Genomic DNA, 19594 nt, shown 5'->3' on the forward strand with positions numbered 1-19594 from the left:
GATGGAGTCTCACAAACCACAGAAAACATCTAGAGAACAAGCTCTTATTTTACATACTGTATATGAAACCTCATTATAACAGCATAGCTAGGGCTAAAATGAGCACTTTGAGGAACTGGAGAATAAGATTTTCTATAATAAAACATGTAATATAGTAAGGTATATAATAGATGTGTTGTGTTGGCAACAAGAGAAATTAACCAGAAGGAGACCAGTTCAACAACTCCTGGCAAATGATTCAGTCTGGACCATAGTTAAGGCATCAACAAGCTCTTGAAAGAAAAAAAAAAAAATGTGGATAATTAGGACACATTAGTTCTCCGAGAAAAAACTTTATCCAGTGGTTCTCCAATAAAGGAGAGAAAGTGGTCTAAACGACAAATTTTAAAATTTTAAATTAAAAAAAAAATTGAGGATATCTAAAAGTCAAAACTTACAGACTAGAAACGTAAAGCAACTAATAATATTCTACACCAAGCAAGTTTCTATTTCATAGCAACCTGTATTCCGTCATTTTCATAGATCTTCTTTACTGGGGGCAAAAATCCAGAAGCATGAATTTGTTAATATTTGCATGTTCTTTCTATACTTTTTCTGAAATTATTCAGGAACACTAGTATCTGTTTAGTTCCACTGTTTAAACCAGAAGCCCCCACTCTCTGATTCAGCAAAGCTCAAACCATAATTACTACAAAGCATGTTGGCACATCATCCTCGGAGTTGGTTGCCAGGAAAACAGGAAATGAGGCTCGAGATTATGTCCCGCTAGTTATAAGTTTTCTTTAAATCCCCGACCTCTACCCATCTTCTGTCACCCCAGAAGGTTCCTCTTTTCTGCCACATTTCATGACATTAGGAGTCCTTTTAACCCCAGGTTAAGCTCCTGATTCCAGTAAATTAGCCCGCAGAGCTGTGCATAGCAATATCTATCTACTTGCGGCTTTTAAAGACATTTTGTACATTAAAAATATCCATTCGTCTTCGATACCTTTGGCTTTTGTTAGAAATCTGTCTGTTGTTCTTTCTTTGTTCTCAACTATTTTAACTTTTGCCAAAAAGGGAAATGAAAGCCAACTTACAGGTAAGTTCAATGGCTCGCCGACAGAAGGACTTCTTTGCTATATAATTTACCACTAATTCAGAATCCTCCTCTGTGAATGCATTCCTGGGTGAATGAAAACAAAGATACTTCACTATAAAAACAGGGCTACTGGGGCAGGTGCTGATTCCACAAGGATGCTACAGAGCTTCCCCTTTTCAACGGGCTCTTCTACAACAAAAACTTCCCCCCTAGAAGAAATGTGTTTCTTTCCTTTGATTTATTTTAGACTTACTTGGCAATATTGAAACTACTCTAGCTAGGTACCATCAAGAACAGAGAATAGCAGACAAGCTCCCAGTGGCCAAAGCTGTAACAATCTGAGCAAGAAACTAAAGTAATACTAGACTATGGAGTATAAAATGAATATCAATGAGTTCATACTTATGAAAATATGATTGAATGAATGAATGGAACAAAACACACCAATCTCCTGTGGTGAAGGATTCCAAATATTTTATGTAGCTAGTAAGGGGTGGAGGGAGTTAAATCCTTACGCTGTGACTATGGGCTTGCATAGGGACTTGCTTCCAAAGAACAGTAGGGAAAGGGAGAAAAAATAACTTCATAGTAGAGAAACCCAGCAAATACTACTTCCGCCAGGTGATCAATGTCAACATCAGCAGTGAAAAATCATGTTAATATGCACCCTTGATAAGAAGTGATGACAATGGCACTTTAATTCTGTGGCTCTTCCTCTCAATCACCCATAACCCCTGCTCATTATCAGCAAAACATTGAACAAATTGCAACAGAGGGGTATCCTATAAAACCCCCAAGTAACACTTCTGAAAACTGGCAAGATCATCAAAGATAAGAAAGGTCTAAGAAACAGCCACAGCCAAGAGGAGCCTAAGGAGATGTGACGACTGACTGTAAAATGTGGCGTCCTGGATGGGATCCCAGAACAGAAAAGGGACATTAGGTGAAAATTAAGGAATCTCAAAGTAGAGATGTTAGCTAATGACAATGTATCAATATTGGCTCATTAACTGTAACAAATGTATTGTACTAATTGTCAGGACCCTGAGCCCAAGCTAAGCCATCATTTCCCCTGTGACCTGCACGTATACATCCAGATGGTCTGAAGCAACCGAAGATCCACAAAAGAAGTGAAAATAGTCAGTTCCTGCCTTAACTGATGACATTCCACCATTGTGATTTGTTCCTGCTCCACCCTAATTGATCACTTGACTTTGTGACAATACCCCCTCCCCGCCCTTGCGATAAGGTACTTTGTGATATTCCCCCCATCCTTGTGAATGTACTTTGTACGATACACCCTCTCCATCCTTGAGAAGGTACTTTGTAATATTCTCCCCTGCCCTTAAGATGGTACTTTGTAATATTCTCCCCACTCTTGAGAATGTACTCTGCAAGATCCACCCCCTGCCCGCAAAAAATTGGTCCTAACTCCACCGCCTATCCCAAACCTATAAGAACTAGCAATAATTCCACCACCCTTTGCTGACTCCTTTTTCGGACTCAGCCCACCTGCACCCAGGTGATTAAAAAGCTTTATTGTGGCCAGGCACGGTGGCTCACGCCTGTAATCCCAGCACTTTGGGAGGCCAAGGCGGACAGATCACGAGGTCAGGAGATCGAGACCATCCTGGTTAACATGGTGAAACCCCGTCTCTACTAAAAATACAAAAAATTAGCCGGGCGTGATGGCAGGCGCCTGTAGTCCCAGGTACTCGGGAGGCTGAGGCAGGAGAATGGCGTGTACCTGGGAGGCGGAGCTTGCAGTGAGCCGAGATAGTGCCACTGCACTCCAGCCTAGGTGATAGAGCAAGACCCCCCCCCAAAAAAAAAAAAAAAAAAAAAAAGCTTTATTGCTCACACAAAGCCTGTTCATGGTCTCTTCACACGGACACGTGTGATACTAATAATGTAAGCTGTTAATAATAGAGGAAACTAGGTATGGAGCATATGAGAAGTTTCTGTACTATCTTCTCAATGTTTCTGTAAAATTAAAACTGTTCTAAAAAATAAGGCTGGGCGTGGTGATTCATGCCTGCAATCCCAGCACTTTGGGAGGCTGAGGCAGGAGGATCACTTGAGCCCAGGAGTTCAAGACGAGCCTGGGCAACAAGGTGAGATGCCTCATCTCTACAAAAAGTAAAAAAAATTAGCCAGAAATGGTAGTGTGCGACTGTGGTCCCAGCTAATCGGGAGGCTGAGATGGGAGGATCACTTGGGTTCTGGAGGATGAGGCTGCAGTGAGCTATGACTGCACCACTGCACTCCAGCCCGGACGACAGAGCAAGATGCTGTCTCAAAAAAATGAATTAATTTTAAAAATAAAAAATGAAGCCTATTTTAATCATCCATTTAGTCACTGTTTTAGACTAACTGGTGGGAAAGTATTATGAATTAGAAAGTCCAGATTACAGATTTAATCTCAATTTACCTTAGGTACATAGGTTATTTCAAAGAGATACACAATTAAAAAAAATACTGATGTACAAAAAGCAAAGCACTTGGAAAGATGTACGCCAAAATAGCAACCAAGACCAACTATGGGCCTGAGATGGGTCTCACTTTCTCCTTTTGACTATTCTATGTAATCTGATTTTTTAAAAATATAATTTTTTTTTATAAGTAAAAATAAAAGTATTTTCATTTAAAAATGAGCTGGAAAGTGGTTTTACAAAAGGAACAAATGAATAGATCTTGTAGTAAGGATCCATGGGAACTGACTTTGGCATAGATAAAAATAACCTGTTACAAGTCTTTGTTTTAAGCTTCTGCTGAGCTTAAGGGTTCCTGGAAATAGTTTTATTTTTAAATATTTGAAATAGTATTGTAATCTTGTTAATATATTTGCTGTGCTCAGCAGCCCCACTTTTTGGTAATGTGGCATGCGCTGCTCTTTCTGGCTGGAATGCTCTTCTTCTGTCTCATCTAATGAATACCTGCTCTTTCTTCAGATCTTAGCTCTGGTGTCAGCCACTTCTGCACGAAGGCCTTCCCCAACTTTCTTAACGCAGCCAAATTTTTCTGACACATTCTTACCCCTTTATATAGAATTTATTACAGTTGCCATTGTTAATCTATTCTGTGACTGCTTGACTACTGCCTGACTCCCCATGAACTGTGAACCCCATGAGGGCAGGATTTTGTTCACCACTGTATTCCAGGCTACTGCAGTGCCCAGTGCCTAGCAGGCCTTTAATACATATGAATGGGCTACTCTGGCAGCTTCTGCAGAGGTTCTCTGTACTTGTTTTATGATGAGCCCACATGTCACACCAAGATCCTGGGATGTATTTTAGTCAATTATATGTTCAAGATTTAGATCAGATTTTGTCCACTTCTTTAAAATGGTCATTCTTAGAATTCACATACTAAGATATAACAATTGTAAGAATAGGCTTGTAAAGACTAAAGTAACTGAGCCCTAAGCCTGGGATGAACACAAATAAAGGGCAGCCTGGCTGCCAATCTTAAGCCCTTCCCACGCCTATGGCAAGTCTTGGAGCGAGTGGGATGTTCTAGTAGCATTCTGAAGGTGGAGCAATGAAAGAGGGAGGCTCAGCCCCCTCCAAAGTATAGCCATACACTCCTCACTCAATCTGTCCCACTCCAACCTGCCAACAACCCTTCTGGGTTCAAGCAATTCCTGTGCCTCAGCCTCTCAGGTAGCTGGGATTACAGGCATGTGCCATCATGCCCGGCCAATTTTTGCATTTTCTGTAGAGACAACGTTTTGCCCTGTTGGCCAGGCTGGTCTCAAACTCCTGACCTCAAGTGATCTGCCCGCCTTGACCTCCCAAAGTGCTGGGATTACAGGTGTGAGCCACAGCCCTCGGCCTATTTTCAAGGCTTCTAATAAAAGTCCTCACTGAACAGCAACCCAGTTTGAGTAGCAAAGGCCTACTGATACTCTTCTCTGTAAAGGAACCCTTTTCAGGGCTGGCTTTTGCTGGCAGCTGCTTCTGTAAGCCATGGCCTAAGTCAGGAAGCTGCCTGAGCCCAGGGTATGCGTAAGGTAGGGCAGCCACCTGGGAGCAATGTGAGCAGCTGGCCCAACAGGAAAGGCATAATCACTTGGTATAACAACCTGGTCAATAGCAGTGAGCAAACATTTTTAGCTGGGAGACTTACCCAAACTTTGTCTCCTGAACTCTTTTTCTGACGGCCAAGGAGATGTATAAAACTAACCCAATCAAAATAAATCCACAAAAGCAGCCAAAGATGATGAGCACAGGATCTGCGTTGCCAGGTGCTGGAGTTGAAGAGGGGGCATGATCTACCCAACCTGGTAAAATACCAATAGACTAATCATGGGTTTGAAATATATGAGAAACATTGACTTGTAACAGGGAAGAACAAAGAGTCAAAGCTTTCAGAACTCAGTTAAATCTTTTGTAATCTACAAATACAGGCAGGCCTCACTTTGTGTAAGCTGACACCATGCAAAGAGATCTTAATAACTGATGGGAAACTAGCTTGATTTACTCATTCCACAACGTATATATAGATCAAAATGTCACGTTGTACTCCAGAGGTATATATAATTTTTCAATTGTTAATTAAAAATAGTAATTTAAAAATCAATGAGAAAACTCACGTCAGTTATACATGTACAAGAAAATTTTAAAAATTACAACTAATATTTACTTGCACTGTAGTTTAAAAATGTGAGAAACATGAAAAATTAAAGTGTCATTTCTTTGTAAAAAACGATCGAGAGTAGGTTGAATAGTTTGCCTTCTAGTCATGTAACTTATGATACAGAGAAAACATAGTTTCTCTGTTTTGGAGAACTGTCACATTCCTAAGTTTGGACCCGCGGCTAATACTTTATCTTTTATTCTTTCAAGGTTGTAAAATATCTCTCAGTATTCCTTCAATGTTGTTTTTTGACGGTGTCGCTTTCTCTGGGACATTTTCAACATTTTTGTCACAATCTCTTCATGTATGTGCATAAGTTCACCTTCACTAAGGACCACTGGTTCACATCTAACGTTTATCAGCGGGGGCAGTAACAACTTTCCATAGTCTTACATTCAATTCAAATTTTACGTTGAACACTATCACTTTGCATTTCTTTGCTGTGCTTTTACCTTTGTTCACCAACTCCCTCTTTCAATTACCCATTTTTGTAAAATGGCATGTGGGTTTGTCCCTGGGAGACAAGGAGGCAACACAGCCACATGTCTCCGCTAGGTGGGCACAAAAAGAATGACAAAGGCGCAGTGACCAATCACAACAGACTTTGAAAGAAATGACGCCATTGGTCCTGAGAGTGATGTGCATCTGTTATTTCTACAGTGATTGGTGGCCTGAAGAGCCGCAGGCCGAGTTTATGCTTTCTGCCATTATAGTTAATATAGAATGGTGACTAAAATTTGAACTATATTGTTGGGGCATGGCTGTTATTTAACTGTGGTAATTGAAATTTGTGCATACCGGAGCCATGCAAGGTAAGGAATGCCTGCGTAGCAAACATGGCTTCACCATGTTGGCCAGGTTGGTCTGGGACTCCTGACCTCAAGTGATCCGCCCGCCGCAGCCTCCCAAAGTGCTGGGATTCTAGGCATGAGCCACCGCGCCCAGCCTAAACTCTGATTTTTTAAAGCTGTCCCTTTAGAATCAGAATTTCATTGTCTTTGTTCTTGTTTTGTTGTGTTTCGTTTTGGAGATGGGGTCTCACTCTGTCACCCAGGCAGAAATACAATGGCATGATCTTGGCTCACTGCAACCTCCACCTGCTGGGCTCAAGCAATCCTCCCAAGTAGCTGGGACCACAGGCGCATGCCACCACACCCTGCTAATTTTTGTTGTTGTTGTTGTTGTTGTTGTTGATAGAGATGGGGTTTCACCATGTTGGCTAGGCTGGTCTTGAACTCCTGAGTTCAAGTGATCTGCCTGCCTTGGCCTCCCAAAGTGTTGGAATTACAGGCGTGAGTCACCATGTCCAGGCAGAATCTCAGTGTCTTTGAATTTCTACCAGGTAGACACATCTTGCCTCCCCATCACCAGTTACTAGTGTTTCCCAGGAACTGTGCCTATGGGCTGCAGGAGCGTAATATGGTTCCATTTCAGCACCAAAAGGGAGAGCAAGTTTGAGGGTCCCTGGTAACAGACAGGTGGGAACTCAGTCATCTGCTCACAAGTTCTGTCTGCTATTGGGTACAAAGGTCATTTTTGGCAAAAACTTAATGTATAAGCACACTGATCTAGATGCCTATGCATGGACTTTATGACAGTCATTTAACATTAAACAACCTAGGGAAGGTGAGAGTCAAACAAAGTGGCTCCATTGGGTTATGGAGTGAGCACAGCACTTGGTTCACTTGGGGTACCATGGTGGCACCGTGCCAAAGGACATTCCAGCAACATGCAAAAGCCAACACGCATGGCTGGGCATTTAGCTCAGTGGGCCCAGGACAGTCTGAGGATGGCTTCCATAGGAAATATTTCATATTCTGTGCAGACAAAGCACAAGGCATGTTACCCAAGGCTTGAATGGGTAAAAACATGGCAAAGCAGTACTGTTTGAAACACAGCAAAACAAGCACCAGCAAATAAATTGTCCCAATTATAGACAGCTAAGGATTAGCTATATCGTTTATCTAAAATTCAGTCATGTACAGTATATATCATTGCAACTAAGTTCAATAAGTAAGGCCAAAGTTGGCATCTGAAAAGACTGATCTCCCAAGTAAGTTATTACCATTAATAGTAACTACAGGAGGGACCTATGGGTATCAGCAGTTCTATAAAGCATGTTATCATATCATATCTTTATCATTGGAAAAAGTATTTTTGATTCTTATTTTTCCTTTTTTTTTTTTTTTTTGAGACAGGGTCTCGCTCTCTTACCTAGCTAGGGTACAGTGGTGTGATCATAGCTCACTGAAACCTCTGCCTCCTGGGTTCAAGCAATCCTTCCATCTCAGCCTCCCAAGTAGCTAGGACAACAGGCATGATCCACCATGCCCAGCAAATTTTAAAAATACGTATTTTTTTGTAGAGACAGGGTCTCACTATGCTGTCCATTGCCCAGGTTGGTCTCAAACTCCTCCTGCTTTTGACTCCTGAAGTGTTGAGATAAGCCCAGCCTTATTTTTCATTCTTTAATCAGCCATCCATCCCCCAGGTTACTTTCTGGCAATCTGTGTACTGCCTGGACCATCACACCCTATCAGCCCTTACTGGGTATAGCTCTCACCGTGCGCAGGGATAAATATTTTCACGGGGTCACTGAAGGGCCCGACTCCCCCTTTTGTGACAGCTGCAATCCTCACTGTGCACGTAGCATTGTGGACTTGAACAGAGATCTGAGCTCGGCTGTTATTCTGGCCAACTTCCTCCAAGAGCTCTTTCTGGGGACAGAGAGGAAAAGAGGAAATGAAAACACTGACGGCCAGGCAAACTGCAGGCATGTCTATAGTTCCTTCTGAGGGAAGCCGTCCTGCCCACGTCTGGGGCCAGAAGACACACTTTCACAGCGTTCCTTCCTCACTCAGGCCACGGCCAATGCAACCAAAAGGCGGGTAGGGACAGGATGCAACCTCAAGTTTTGGGGGGTGTTGGCAAGCTAGGGCTATGAGGGCATGGCACTTACAGTGGTCCTAAAGAAGCTTCTGGAAGAGACGGAGCATGTAGTAGATGCACCCAGATGGTAGACAAGACTGACTCCTTGAGCCCTCGATCCTCAGAACCACCCACAGCACAATACACCAGTCACACTGTCCCTTGACACTGTCCACCTGCCACCTGCCCTTGAACCAGCATGAGTGGCCTCCTGTTCTTTGAAATTATAAGCAGTTTGACTAAAATCTACCTGGAAGAAGGCACCGACACTTTTTTTTTTCTTTCAGTGTGACAAATGTACAACTTGCTCAATTTTCAAAACTCTGGTTTTACTTTTATTTGTATGTTATTTAAAAGTCAATGTCATTCAAACAAAGGGAAAAAAATAACCAGAACTAAGGGTTTATACGACACCTTCCTCCCCTTTTCCAAACCTCTATAATCATAATGTTCTCTGGTGTAGGAAACTAATTTTGTGTTTGGGCTGGCTTTTCAAATGGAAATTGTAGCGGTTGTGAAAGCTGAAACGTTCTAGGAACGCGTCTTTATCTCTGAATTTTGGAAATTTGATTTCAGAGACAGAAAGAAGTCTCAGGTCATGTAGGTGACAGATGTCACAGGTCATCAATGAACAGCAAAGGCAGTTCTATTGGTAACTGTATTCCCTGGTCACTCACTCTCAAGCCAGTCACTTTGCTAGTGATGGTGAAGGACAGAACCATCTCAACCCTTAAGGAGAGAGCAATCCATCATTCATGACCAAGGGGGCACCCGGGTTGGCCATGCAGAGACTGTTTCCAAATCTAAATAGGCAGTGGACATCAGGACCCAGAAATGTCCCCTGCAGAAAAAAAAACAAGCTGTTTTTTCTGCTCCCGCACCACAATAGTCAACACAGAAGGCTTCTGTGACCTCTGGTCACCAAGAAGTGTATGAGAATTTTTCCCTACAAACAACCAGTCAGTTCCACAGCAGACACCAGCTGGGCATTCTCCAACCCAGTTCAGTTCTAACACTATCACCTGGAGATAAGTGTCAGATCCCACAGGGTGAGGGTTCAGCTCCCAAGAGCCCCCCCAATTTCAGATGCAAATCACAAGCCCCAGGTAGTTTGACCTGTACTTCTGACCAGCTGGCTATAAATCAGGGACTCCATGACCTCCTCCTTGAGTTTGTTTAATTTGCTAGAGTGGCTCACAGAACTTAGGAAAAGACATTCACTGGTTTATTATTTTTTTTCTTTTTTTCTTTTTGAGATGGAGTCTTGCTCTGTCACCCAGGCTGGAGTGCAGTGGCACTATCTCAGCTCACTGCAACCTCCACCTCCCGGGTTCAAGCGATTCTCCTGCCTCAGCCGCCCAAGTAACTGGGACTACAGGTGCCCGCCACCATGCCCGGCTAATTTTTGTATTTTTAGTAGAGATGGGGTTTCGCCACATTGGTCAGGCTGGTCTCAAACTCCTAACCTCAGGTGATCCACCTGCCTTGGCCTTCCAAAGTGCTGAGATTATAGGCGTGAGTCACTGCGCCCGGTCTCACTGTTAAGGGTTTAATGAGTTCCTTTATGTAAAACACATAGTACATGATCTGGCATGCTGCAAGTAATCAGTGGTGGCTATGATTATCCTTAGATCATGTTCAAGGTGTTGCTACAGTTGGGTCTTCTTTCCCTGTAAATAAATACAAAACCTTACAGAATTGACTTTGTGGTATCTTTCAAGTCTTGGTGCATTAGAGAAAATCATCAAGGCTGTCTAGTTCCCCAAACCAAGAAGCTTATTTGACCCATTCATGGAGTTTACCTCCATGGTAGGTTTCTCCTCCAGGCAAAATGTACCTTATTTGATCAATCCCTGGGTTTCAGAAGTAGTTCAGATCCCTGGCTGGCCATGAGAGCCTTGCCTATTCCTCATACTTTAAGATAACACCAGTTCAAATGCTCTGCTCTCCTTTGACAGTGAGAAAGAGGGAGAAAAGGAGAAAGGAAGAGGCGGTGGGCACATGCCAACATCCAGGCACACAGCTCAGCTCATTAGGGGAACTTGTTAGGAGGCCAAGGTCTTGGGCCAAGTACACTGCAGCTTCCCTGAGTCTTTAAAGAAGTTGGTTCTCCGGGAGGCAGATGTTGCAGTGAGCCGAGATTGTGCCACTGCACTCCAGCCTGAACGACAGAGTGAGACTCTGTCTCAAAAAAAAAAAAAGTTGGTTCTACATATCATGCTGTCTCAAGGCTATAAGAATCTCTGCTATGAGATTCCTTCTAAGTCTATACCCTTTGAAAACGAAGAGTAAACTAGCATTCGAGCAATAAACCCAATGAGCTCCATAAAAACCGCACGTATAAAAATGTGTCTCTGCCTAACGTTTAGGCGATTCTGGGTCAAAGTTAAACAGATTTATTTTCTGTTGAACTTCAAAGAGCCTTGAACTTGCCAGTATACATGCTGGGCCTTCAAGGTGGTATAATATGCAATATTTTATAACTCTATTTGCTCACTGAACTCTTTTTTCACGGAAGATCCACAGACACTTTATGGGAATGAGGGTGGGGTGGGAAATACTAGTCCAACTTAATAAAAGACTGCCCCATTCACAGAGAGGAATTCTCCAGCTGGTTTAGATGGTGTAGCTGGGCCCACAGATCAAATCCATAATGCCATAAGTGCCTACAAAGCAAGGTCAAGGCCCTGTGTTCAGACAGTACAAAGACGAGCAAGACCTGCCTCCAACTTCAAAGAGAACACATTGTATTTGCTCCTTATCTTTGGATTTTAAGCTCTGATTTGGAAGGCAAGTAATTGCAAGAAAAATAGAACAAAAAAAGTAGGTATCATCATTGAGATATAATAAATAGCCATACAGTAAAGATCAAAGGATTCTTAGTCTGAAAGTGACATGACCATTGTGGGAACGAAAGCTACAGACCTGTCTGCAGTGTAACTGCAACAAGCCAAGCAAAAATGACTGCCAAGGAAGTTCTGAAATTGCATGCACACGAAGAACCCCACCCTTAATTACAGTTATAAGTGAGAAATATCTTTAAAAAGTATCCAACTGCTCTGTCCTGCATAAGGAAGTAGCTTTAGTATCAGTTATCTAAAAATGAAAATCAAAGGATAATTTTGAGACAAGGTTTTGTCTAAGCTTTGCCCTTCTGAGATGAAGGAAATTCAAGGAAATCAAAGTGACAGATGCCAAGATCATCTCAAACTTCCTTTTGGGTGTGGATTTCAGGGCACTCCCAGGGTCCGCCTTTCTTCTCTGTTCTTATTTGCCCCCAGTTTTGGATCATAAGCTTGACACTTGGCTGCATCAGAGAATGTTGTCCAAAGTCAAGTGAGCCACTGGGTCTTTGTTGTCACAAGACTGTCATGATGCATAAAGTATAGTGCAAAGCCCAAAAAATGATCTCACTGGCATGATCTGGCATCCCCAAGGAGGTAAGTGACTGGAAAGGTCACGGCCCTAACTGTGGCAGTTCTGTTCTCCCCGCAGAGGGGACCGTTCTGAACAAAGGGCAATGAGAACGCACAGCCTAGCTGAGTGCTAATGGCATTTAGTGCACAAGGCTCTCCAGCCACAGTCATTCATAAGGTTTTCATCATTGCTGCCCTTCAGAACGCCTCAGCTCAAGAGGCCCCCTTCAGAAAAGTAGCTTTCACCCATGTCAGAAATAGAAGGAGAAAGGATGACCTGCAGCTCTTTAAACAAACTGGCTTGTTTTAGACAGCCTAAGTGTCTGCTGGTAATCACGATTTTCTGCCAAATAGAGAAAGATAAAAATTCCTGCTGAACCTTTATGTTTAGTACAGCTATACCAAGCATGCAGCATTGTGAACAAAAGCCTTTCTCTCAAAGAGGCATTTGATTCCTGCAACTCAGCCAATGGAGAAATGCAGTTAATCCGGAGGCACCTCGCACACATGCCTTGGGACAAAAGACGAAAGGAAAGGCTGCTTCTCTCGCAGCTGTGACTTTTAAGCGGGATTGCCATTTAAAATTAATTAATACCATGATCATTTACTATGAGGCAGAACAACATGGACTTCTAAGCCTTCTTTTTTCTCTACTTCCATCACCTACTGCGTCCAACAGTCTGCTTCCTGATAGGTAAACTGAGGCAGGGAAATCAAAATAAATTTTAAGTGTCCTTTCAGAAAATGGCAGTTTTGATAAATGCTGGATGATATGTGGCTAAAAATGATTAAAACAAAGCTTGGGCATCATTGGTGGGTGCATCCGCTCACCCACTCACCCTGTTCATCACTATATGGAGCATCTGTATGTGATGCCATTAAGAAGCTAAAATTTGGATCTATGATATGGTTTGGCTGTGTCCCCACCCAAACCTCATTTTGACTTGTAGTGCCATAATCCCCACATGTCATGGGAGGGTCCTGGTGGGAGGTAATTGAGTCATGGGGGCAGGGTTTTCCTGTGCTGTTCTCTTGATAGTGAATGTCTCGTGAGATCCTATGGTTTTATAAAGGGGAGTTCCCCTGCACACGCTCTCTTGCCTGCCACCATGTAAGAAGTGCCTTTGCTCCTTCTCTGCCTCCTGCCATGATTGTGAGGATTCCCCAGCCATGTGGAACTGTGAGTCCATTAAACTTATTTTTCTTTAGAATTACCTAGTCTCAGGTATGTCTTTATTAGCAGTGTGAGAACAGACTAATACAATTTGTTACCAGGGTTAGATTGATCAGGAATACGGCAACACAGAAGAAGCATGCTTTCCATGATCACAGTAAAGAAGAGACAGACTTGATAATGAAACCAGTGCATCTGCCCTTCCATGGATGTTCTGTGTCACAAAAGGAGGCAGTATTACCCTACTCTCTTCCTTTCCCAGGTGGGAAGGGAACCTGTCTAGAAGCTGCCCACCTAACCACACCCAGGCATCATCACCTAGCTGCCTTTCCTGCTGCTGTATTGGGTCCAGGGTTCACATCATAGCAGTGGTCTTTAGACTTCATAGAAATCAAAATCAAATGTCCCTCTGGGTTTGACTGGAGTCATGCCTAACAAAGTCGTTGGAAGGGCACTGGCTGGTACGTAGGGAGGGAGCCACTATTTCACAGGTAGATTCCCTTTGCCTTTTGTTTGCCACTGTGAAATGAAACCAGTGCTTATACTAGAGAGTCTTCACTGAACTTGCCAGCTTTAGCAAAAATCTAAAGGATCTTGCCAGCTTTAGATTGATTATAAGGCAGGAATTACCTGACATATTGATGCTCCCCCACCATACCCCTACCCAGTTCCAAGCACACACAAGGTTACTTATATCAGCAAACTCAATGTAATTATTCATAAAAGAAGAATCATCTAGGTCATCATCATGATCTGTAAGTCTCAAGTTGTGCTCCTGAGTTCATGCTTATCATTGGCTCCCTTGCTATCAACCAATTTCTACCTGCCTTGGCCTCACTTTCAGGGCCCTGCATTTTAGGGTCAGAACTCCTCAATCCAGCTTCATCTCACACCTCGCTCTCACAAAAGGGTTATGTTCCAGACCTTCAAGTGAGTCAGAACTTACAGCTGCCATATTGTGCCTTCTCTCATGTTATCTTTTCCCATCTGAGACTCCTCGAACTTCATCTGCCAAGATTACTCTAAGCTGTGATGGTTAATATTATGTGTCAACTTGACTGGGTGACAGAGGTGCCCAGCTATGTGGCTGAACATGATTTCTGGGTGTGTCTGTGAAGCTGTTTCCAGTGAGATTATTATTTGAAATGGGGGACTCACTAATACAGACTGCCCTCTCCAGTGTGGCTGGGCCTCATCCAATCCACTGAGGGCCTAGAAAGAACAAAAGGTAAAGAAAGGAGGAATTCTCCCCTTTTCTTCTGCCTGAATGCTTAAGCTGAGACATCAGTATTCTCCTATCCTTGGACTGAGATCTACACCACTGCCCCTGTTCTCAGGCGTTCAGACTCGGACTGAATTACACCACTGGCTCCCAGGTCTCTAGCTTCCAGACGGCAGATCGTGAGAAGTCTCAGTCTCCGTAACTGCATGAGTCAATTTCTCATCATAAATCTCCTTCTATACATACGTGTTCAATTAGCTGTTTCTTTAAAGAACTTTGACTGACACATAAGTTCAATTCAAGTAACACCTTTTCTGGGACAGGCAGTCTGCCACAGGCTCCAAGCATCTTTGTTCATCCTTGCTGAGCGTGACAAAGTGCAAGGCCTAACCATCCCCAGCCCTGAGCCATGCTGGGGCCGGTCACATGGGCAATGAAGTAGGTCAAGGTGGCCACAGCATGACGACTGTGCAACTGCACAGAGGATCAGCTTGTTTGCTGCTCACTACACAGGGTGCTGAGCCCTTGACCCTGGTACCCTCAGGTGCACAATCCACCAAGTGGATACATCACATTGCCCAATGGGACTTGGTGGGGCAGGGAACCTGTGCCATCTGGCTGATGCACCTGGTTATGTGCTATGCAGTGTCAGACTGCATGTCCTGATCCAGTAAGTCTCATGTCTAATTTCGGCTTGTCTGCAGCTGTGCCAGGCTGGCCAGTGAGCTTGCTTAGTCCCTTCCTTTGGTGTCTGCTTACCTCCTGTCATTCTCTATGAGGATGAGGTTATTCCCGGATCATCTCCTTTTGCAAAGTCCCATGAAATTTCCAAAAGACCATGAATTGCTGGACTGCTAAGCCCTGTAGCTCCCTGACCTAATGCTACAATTTGGGTAGTCCACATTGTCTTCCTATAAGAGCCTGAATTCCATGAGGGCAAAAGTCAGGTGATAACAGCGGATGAAATCTATATCTATCTCACGAATAAGTGAATGAATGAATGAGTGAGGAAAGTTCCAAAAGACTCCTTAGAATTTTGTAACTGTTCAGTCACCTCTAATATTTACTATATTCTTTGTGTTCCCCTGAAAGGTGTCTTGCCTAACTCAATCACACCAGGTCTTTTCAAAACCAAATGAAAGCTTCTAAAACTGAAGTAAACCAGCAAGTTGAAAGGAGATGATCAATCGTGCTCTTCTAGGGTTTAGACTTACAGAAATCCCTGCACTCTGCCACACATGGGATATCCGGTAGCCCACCAGTTCTCCAGCCTGCCGCTTGGTCGGAGGCTTCATCCATCTGATGTCCACATTATCTCTAGATTCATTCAGAAACACAGTGACGTTTAAAGGTGCTACTGATGGGGCTGCAAAAGAAAAAGGAGAGAAGAATGAAGAACCACAAAGCACACACAGATGCATTCTCATCTGGGTTTTCAAGTGTTTGTTTTTCAAATGCTCTGTGAAAAGCACTCAAATGAGACCAAGACTTATAGCACATTTTCACCTTCTCAACTAAGATTTTCACTGAGAAATCAATGAGTTTTAAATCAGTGAGCCCTTTTAGGTTACTGAAGCCTAGAAATCCGTTTCTTAAGTAGAAAATGTCAGCCAGAACAGAGTGAGACCCTCTCTACAAAACGAAACAAAAAACTAAAATATTAGCTGACTGCTTGGTGCACATCTGTAGTCCCAGTCCCTCCAGAGATAGAGGCAGGAGGATTCCTTGAGCCCAGGAGGTTGAGGCTACAGTTAGACGGGATCATGCCACTGCACTTCAGTCTGGGCAGAAAAAGCAAGCAAGGAAGAAAAGAAGGAAAGAAAGAGAAAGAGAAAACAAGAGAAAGAGAAAGAAAATCAGAAAACGTTGGCCAGGTATGGTGGCTCATGCCTATAATCCCAGCACTTTGGGAGGCCAGAGGGAGAGGATTGCTTGAGGTCAGGAGTTTGAGACCAGCCTGGGCAACATAGTGAGACTCCCATTGCCACTAAAAATAAAAAAATTAGCTGGGTATGATGGCACAGGTCTGTAGTCCCAGCTACTTGGGAGGCTGAGGAAAGATCACTTGACCCTGGAAAGTCAAGGCTGCAGTGAGCTGTGATTGCACCAGTGCACTCTAGCCTGGGCGACAAGGCAAGACCCCATCTCAAAAGAAAAAAAAAAAAAAAAAAAAAAGGACATTTCACGAGCACCTAAAGTAAAACAGCAAAGAAGAGGAAGGCAGGGAAGGAAGGGTGGGTGGTGCTCTGGACTCCTGGGGAAGTGAAGCAGACACAACTTGAACAATGTTCTCCACGACAAACCTGTGGGGCAGAAGGTCGACATGGCCAGTTGGAGATCAGCTTGGTGGCATCTGAGATGCACAAGGTAGGAAACACTGCTGAGCTCAGAATGCAGCCACCATTTTAAAGTCCAGAGGCAAGTTACTGACGATCTGAACAGAGCTAATCTGTCAACACATTTAAAAAGTGCATGCGTGTGTGTGTGTGTGTGAGTGTGTGCATGTGTGTACGTGTATAAAATAATTTGGGAAACAAGTTAAGATCATTACTACAGTCTTTTTTGGGAGAGAAGAACTTAACTATATCTATTAAAATTGAAAATAATATGCTCTCTGACCAAATATTTTACCATTTCTAGGAATTTAATCTATAGGTGATATTATATTTATTGCAGCATAATAATGACAAATAGAAATAAATGCAATGCTCGGTCAATAATTACGATATAACCTGGGAGGCGGAGGTTGCAGTGAGCCGAGATCATGCCACTGCACTCCAGTCTGGGCAACAGAGTGAGACTCTGTCTCAAGTAACAATAATAATAATAATATAAATTTTGATACATTTTCCAATGGAATACTTAATTACCTGGCCACTGGAAAGAATTAGGTATATCACATGTATTGATACGAAAAAAAAATCCAATGGGGGGAAAAATCAGATTGTGAAAAGTATATAGATCCATTTTAGAAATTAAAAAAAATAAATCTTCTATATCTAGAAAGAATAATAACAATTGGAATAATATACACCAAACTGTTGCATGTAGTTGAATGAGGGGAGGTTAAATTATATATTTCAGATATGTGTGAAAGGATACTATAACCCTCTTTTTCTCTGCTGATCCCAGAAACAGTAATCATGAAGTTAAAATGAATTTCAGCTTAGAAAATGCCACACAACTGAAGCTGCCTAAGAAATCAGTCACACACTTTCAAACCTGTTGTAGAATTTGTGGATAAATATGGCCAACACAACACGTCTGTAAGTCTGCCTCCTCCCAAAAGCCCTCTATGATGGCAATAAAGAATTTAAAAAGATATAAACTCACAAGGCAAAGAGGAGTCAACAGTAGAAGAGAGATTTCAACACATATTTGAAAGCTGAAAAAGAGATGAAGAAGGTATCATTAACTCAGCAAGCCAATGTTCCCCCAAAGAACCACAGAGCAGCTCAGAAACTGTGGGCCCAGGTAGTAAAACAGGGACTAAAACTGGGAAGAGTGATTGGAAGTCTGATTAAGAAATAGTTGCTTCTCAAAGTCCGTCTTCTCCATGCCTACACACCTGGCAAGTATGCCCTCAAATAGCCATAGGACACAGGGTGATTTCTTCTCTGAAGCAGAAAGCCACTAAACTTAGAGCACCTGTAGAATGGAGGCATGAAAAGGAGCCAGGCTGAAACCTGGGAAAATAAGTGAAAGTTTACACACTAAATGGCAAGGACTCTACCTTCCCTTCCCACCCACCTGGCTACTAGAATATCAGCAGCCACGTTTCATTCCTGGGGCAGGAGACTTCTTTTCTAGAGGAAGTCAGCGGCTACAGAGGAAAGAAACCAATTTTGACACTTGGGAGTATCTGGATCAAAACACTTAAGGCATCTGATAGTGAAGCCTACAAGCTCTGCCCAAGTTCCAGTCAAATCAAGGACTCTTCACCCTTCCATAGGAACAGACAGCAGAAATTAGCAGAGGTCTGGGGAAGCCCCCCGACTGAATGTCAGGGACCAAAAAAACCACACAGAACAGAGGGCTTAGAGGAGACAAAGCCGGTGTAGGGAACTAGAGAAAACTAAACACAAACAAACAAAAAAGAATTGAGATATCCAGAAAAGGCTCTCATGATTGAGAACCAGAAAACAATTTTCAATGAAAAAAACTTGAAATTAGCAACATGATAAGTAAAATAAAATATTTAACAGAAGAAGTGGAAGACAAATCAAGTACCTCTCCAAGAAGGTAGAATAAAAGGGCAAAGAAAATAGGCCAATTTGAAAAAAGAAAATTGAGGAAGCAATCAAAGAGGTCTAATTAACAATTGTCTAACACAATTTCTGGAAAAAACAGAGATTGGAACATTTCCAAAGGAAAAACAAAAGTTTAAGGACCAAAGGACTTTCCAGATTTCCAGATCAAAGGGCCCACTGAATGCCCTTGATAATGACCAAAACAAATTGCACATCACAGCTTATCACAGAACCAGGATTAAAAAGATATTTTAAAAACTAAAACTGAAAAACAGTTCACATAGAAAACTTAAGTATCAGAATTTTCCACAGCCACCCATGAAGCTAAACAATGATACGAAAACACCTTTAAACTTCTGAGGGAAAATAATTTCCACCTAAAATTCTATATTTGGAAAAATGACTAAGCCAGTATTACATAAGGACATGCAAGTTCCCACAATCTTTACTTTTTACGTATACATTCTGTGGAAGCTAATTGAGAATGGGCTCCATGAAAACGAGGGCATAAATTAAGAAAGGCAAATACCCAGGAGAAGGCACCAGAATCCTGAGGATGCCTCTAAAGGAAAACAGAAAAAGAACCACATGAAACAATTAAAGGTAATGGTATCCAGGCCTTGCACGGGGCAAGGGAATAGTGCCTGTTCCTATCAATCAGACTGAAAATCTAATGATTCAAGAAGCACTGAGTAGGGCATACAGAATGGTCTTGTGTCAGCAGTGGGTAATGACTGACCTGAGACTGAGCCCTGCTCGGGTTCTGCCTAATAAATCTTAAAAGCAACACCCTACAGGATTAAACTGTTTCCCACTAGCTTAGCTGTGTCTCAAAACAAAGCTCACTACTTATAGAAATACAAGAATATCTAGCATCTAACATCG

At 42.6% G+C, this 19594-nt stretch overlaps 1 protein-coding gene across 3 annotated transcripts in view; it reads right to left on the reverse strand.

The window, feature by feature from the left end:
* The window catches only part of MERTK (MER proto-oncogene, tyrosine kinase), a 134147-nt gene that overhangs the window by 31427 nt on the left and 83126 nt on the right, over positions 1-19594 (reverse strand). For all 3 annotated transcript variants that reach the window (XM_025354797.1, XM_025354799.1, XM_025354798.1), the window contains exons 8-11: positions 15674-15825; positions 8283-8436; positions 5210-5363; positions 1080-1165 (exon numbers count right to left, since the gene is read on the reverse strand). In XM_025354797.1, the coding sequence (XP_025210582.1) occupies positions 1080-1165; positions 5210-5363; positions 8283-8436; positions 15674-15825 (546 nt within the window). The remainder of the gene's footprint in view (positions 1-1079; positions 1166-5209; positions 5364-8282; positions 8437-15673; positions 15826-19594) is intronic.

Source organism: Theropithecus gelada, chromosome 13 (assembly GCF_003255815.1).
Source record: "Theropithecus gelada isolate Dixy chromosome 13, Tgel_1.0, whole genome shotgun sequence".
In the NCBI taxonomy this organism is placed as follows: domain Eukaryota; kingdom Metazoa; phylum Chordata; class Mammalia; order Primates; family Cercopithecidae; genus Theropithecus; species Theropithecus gelada.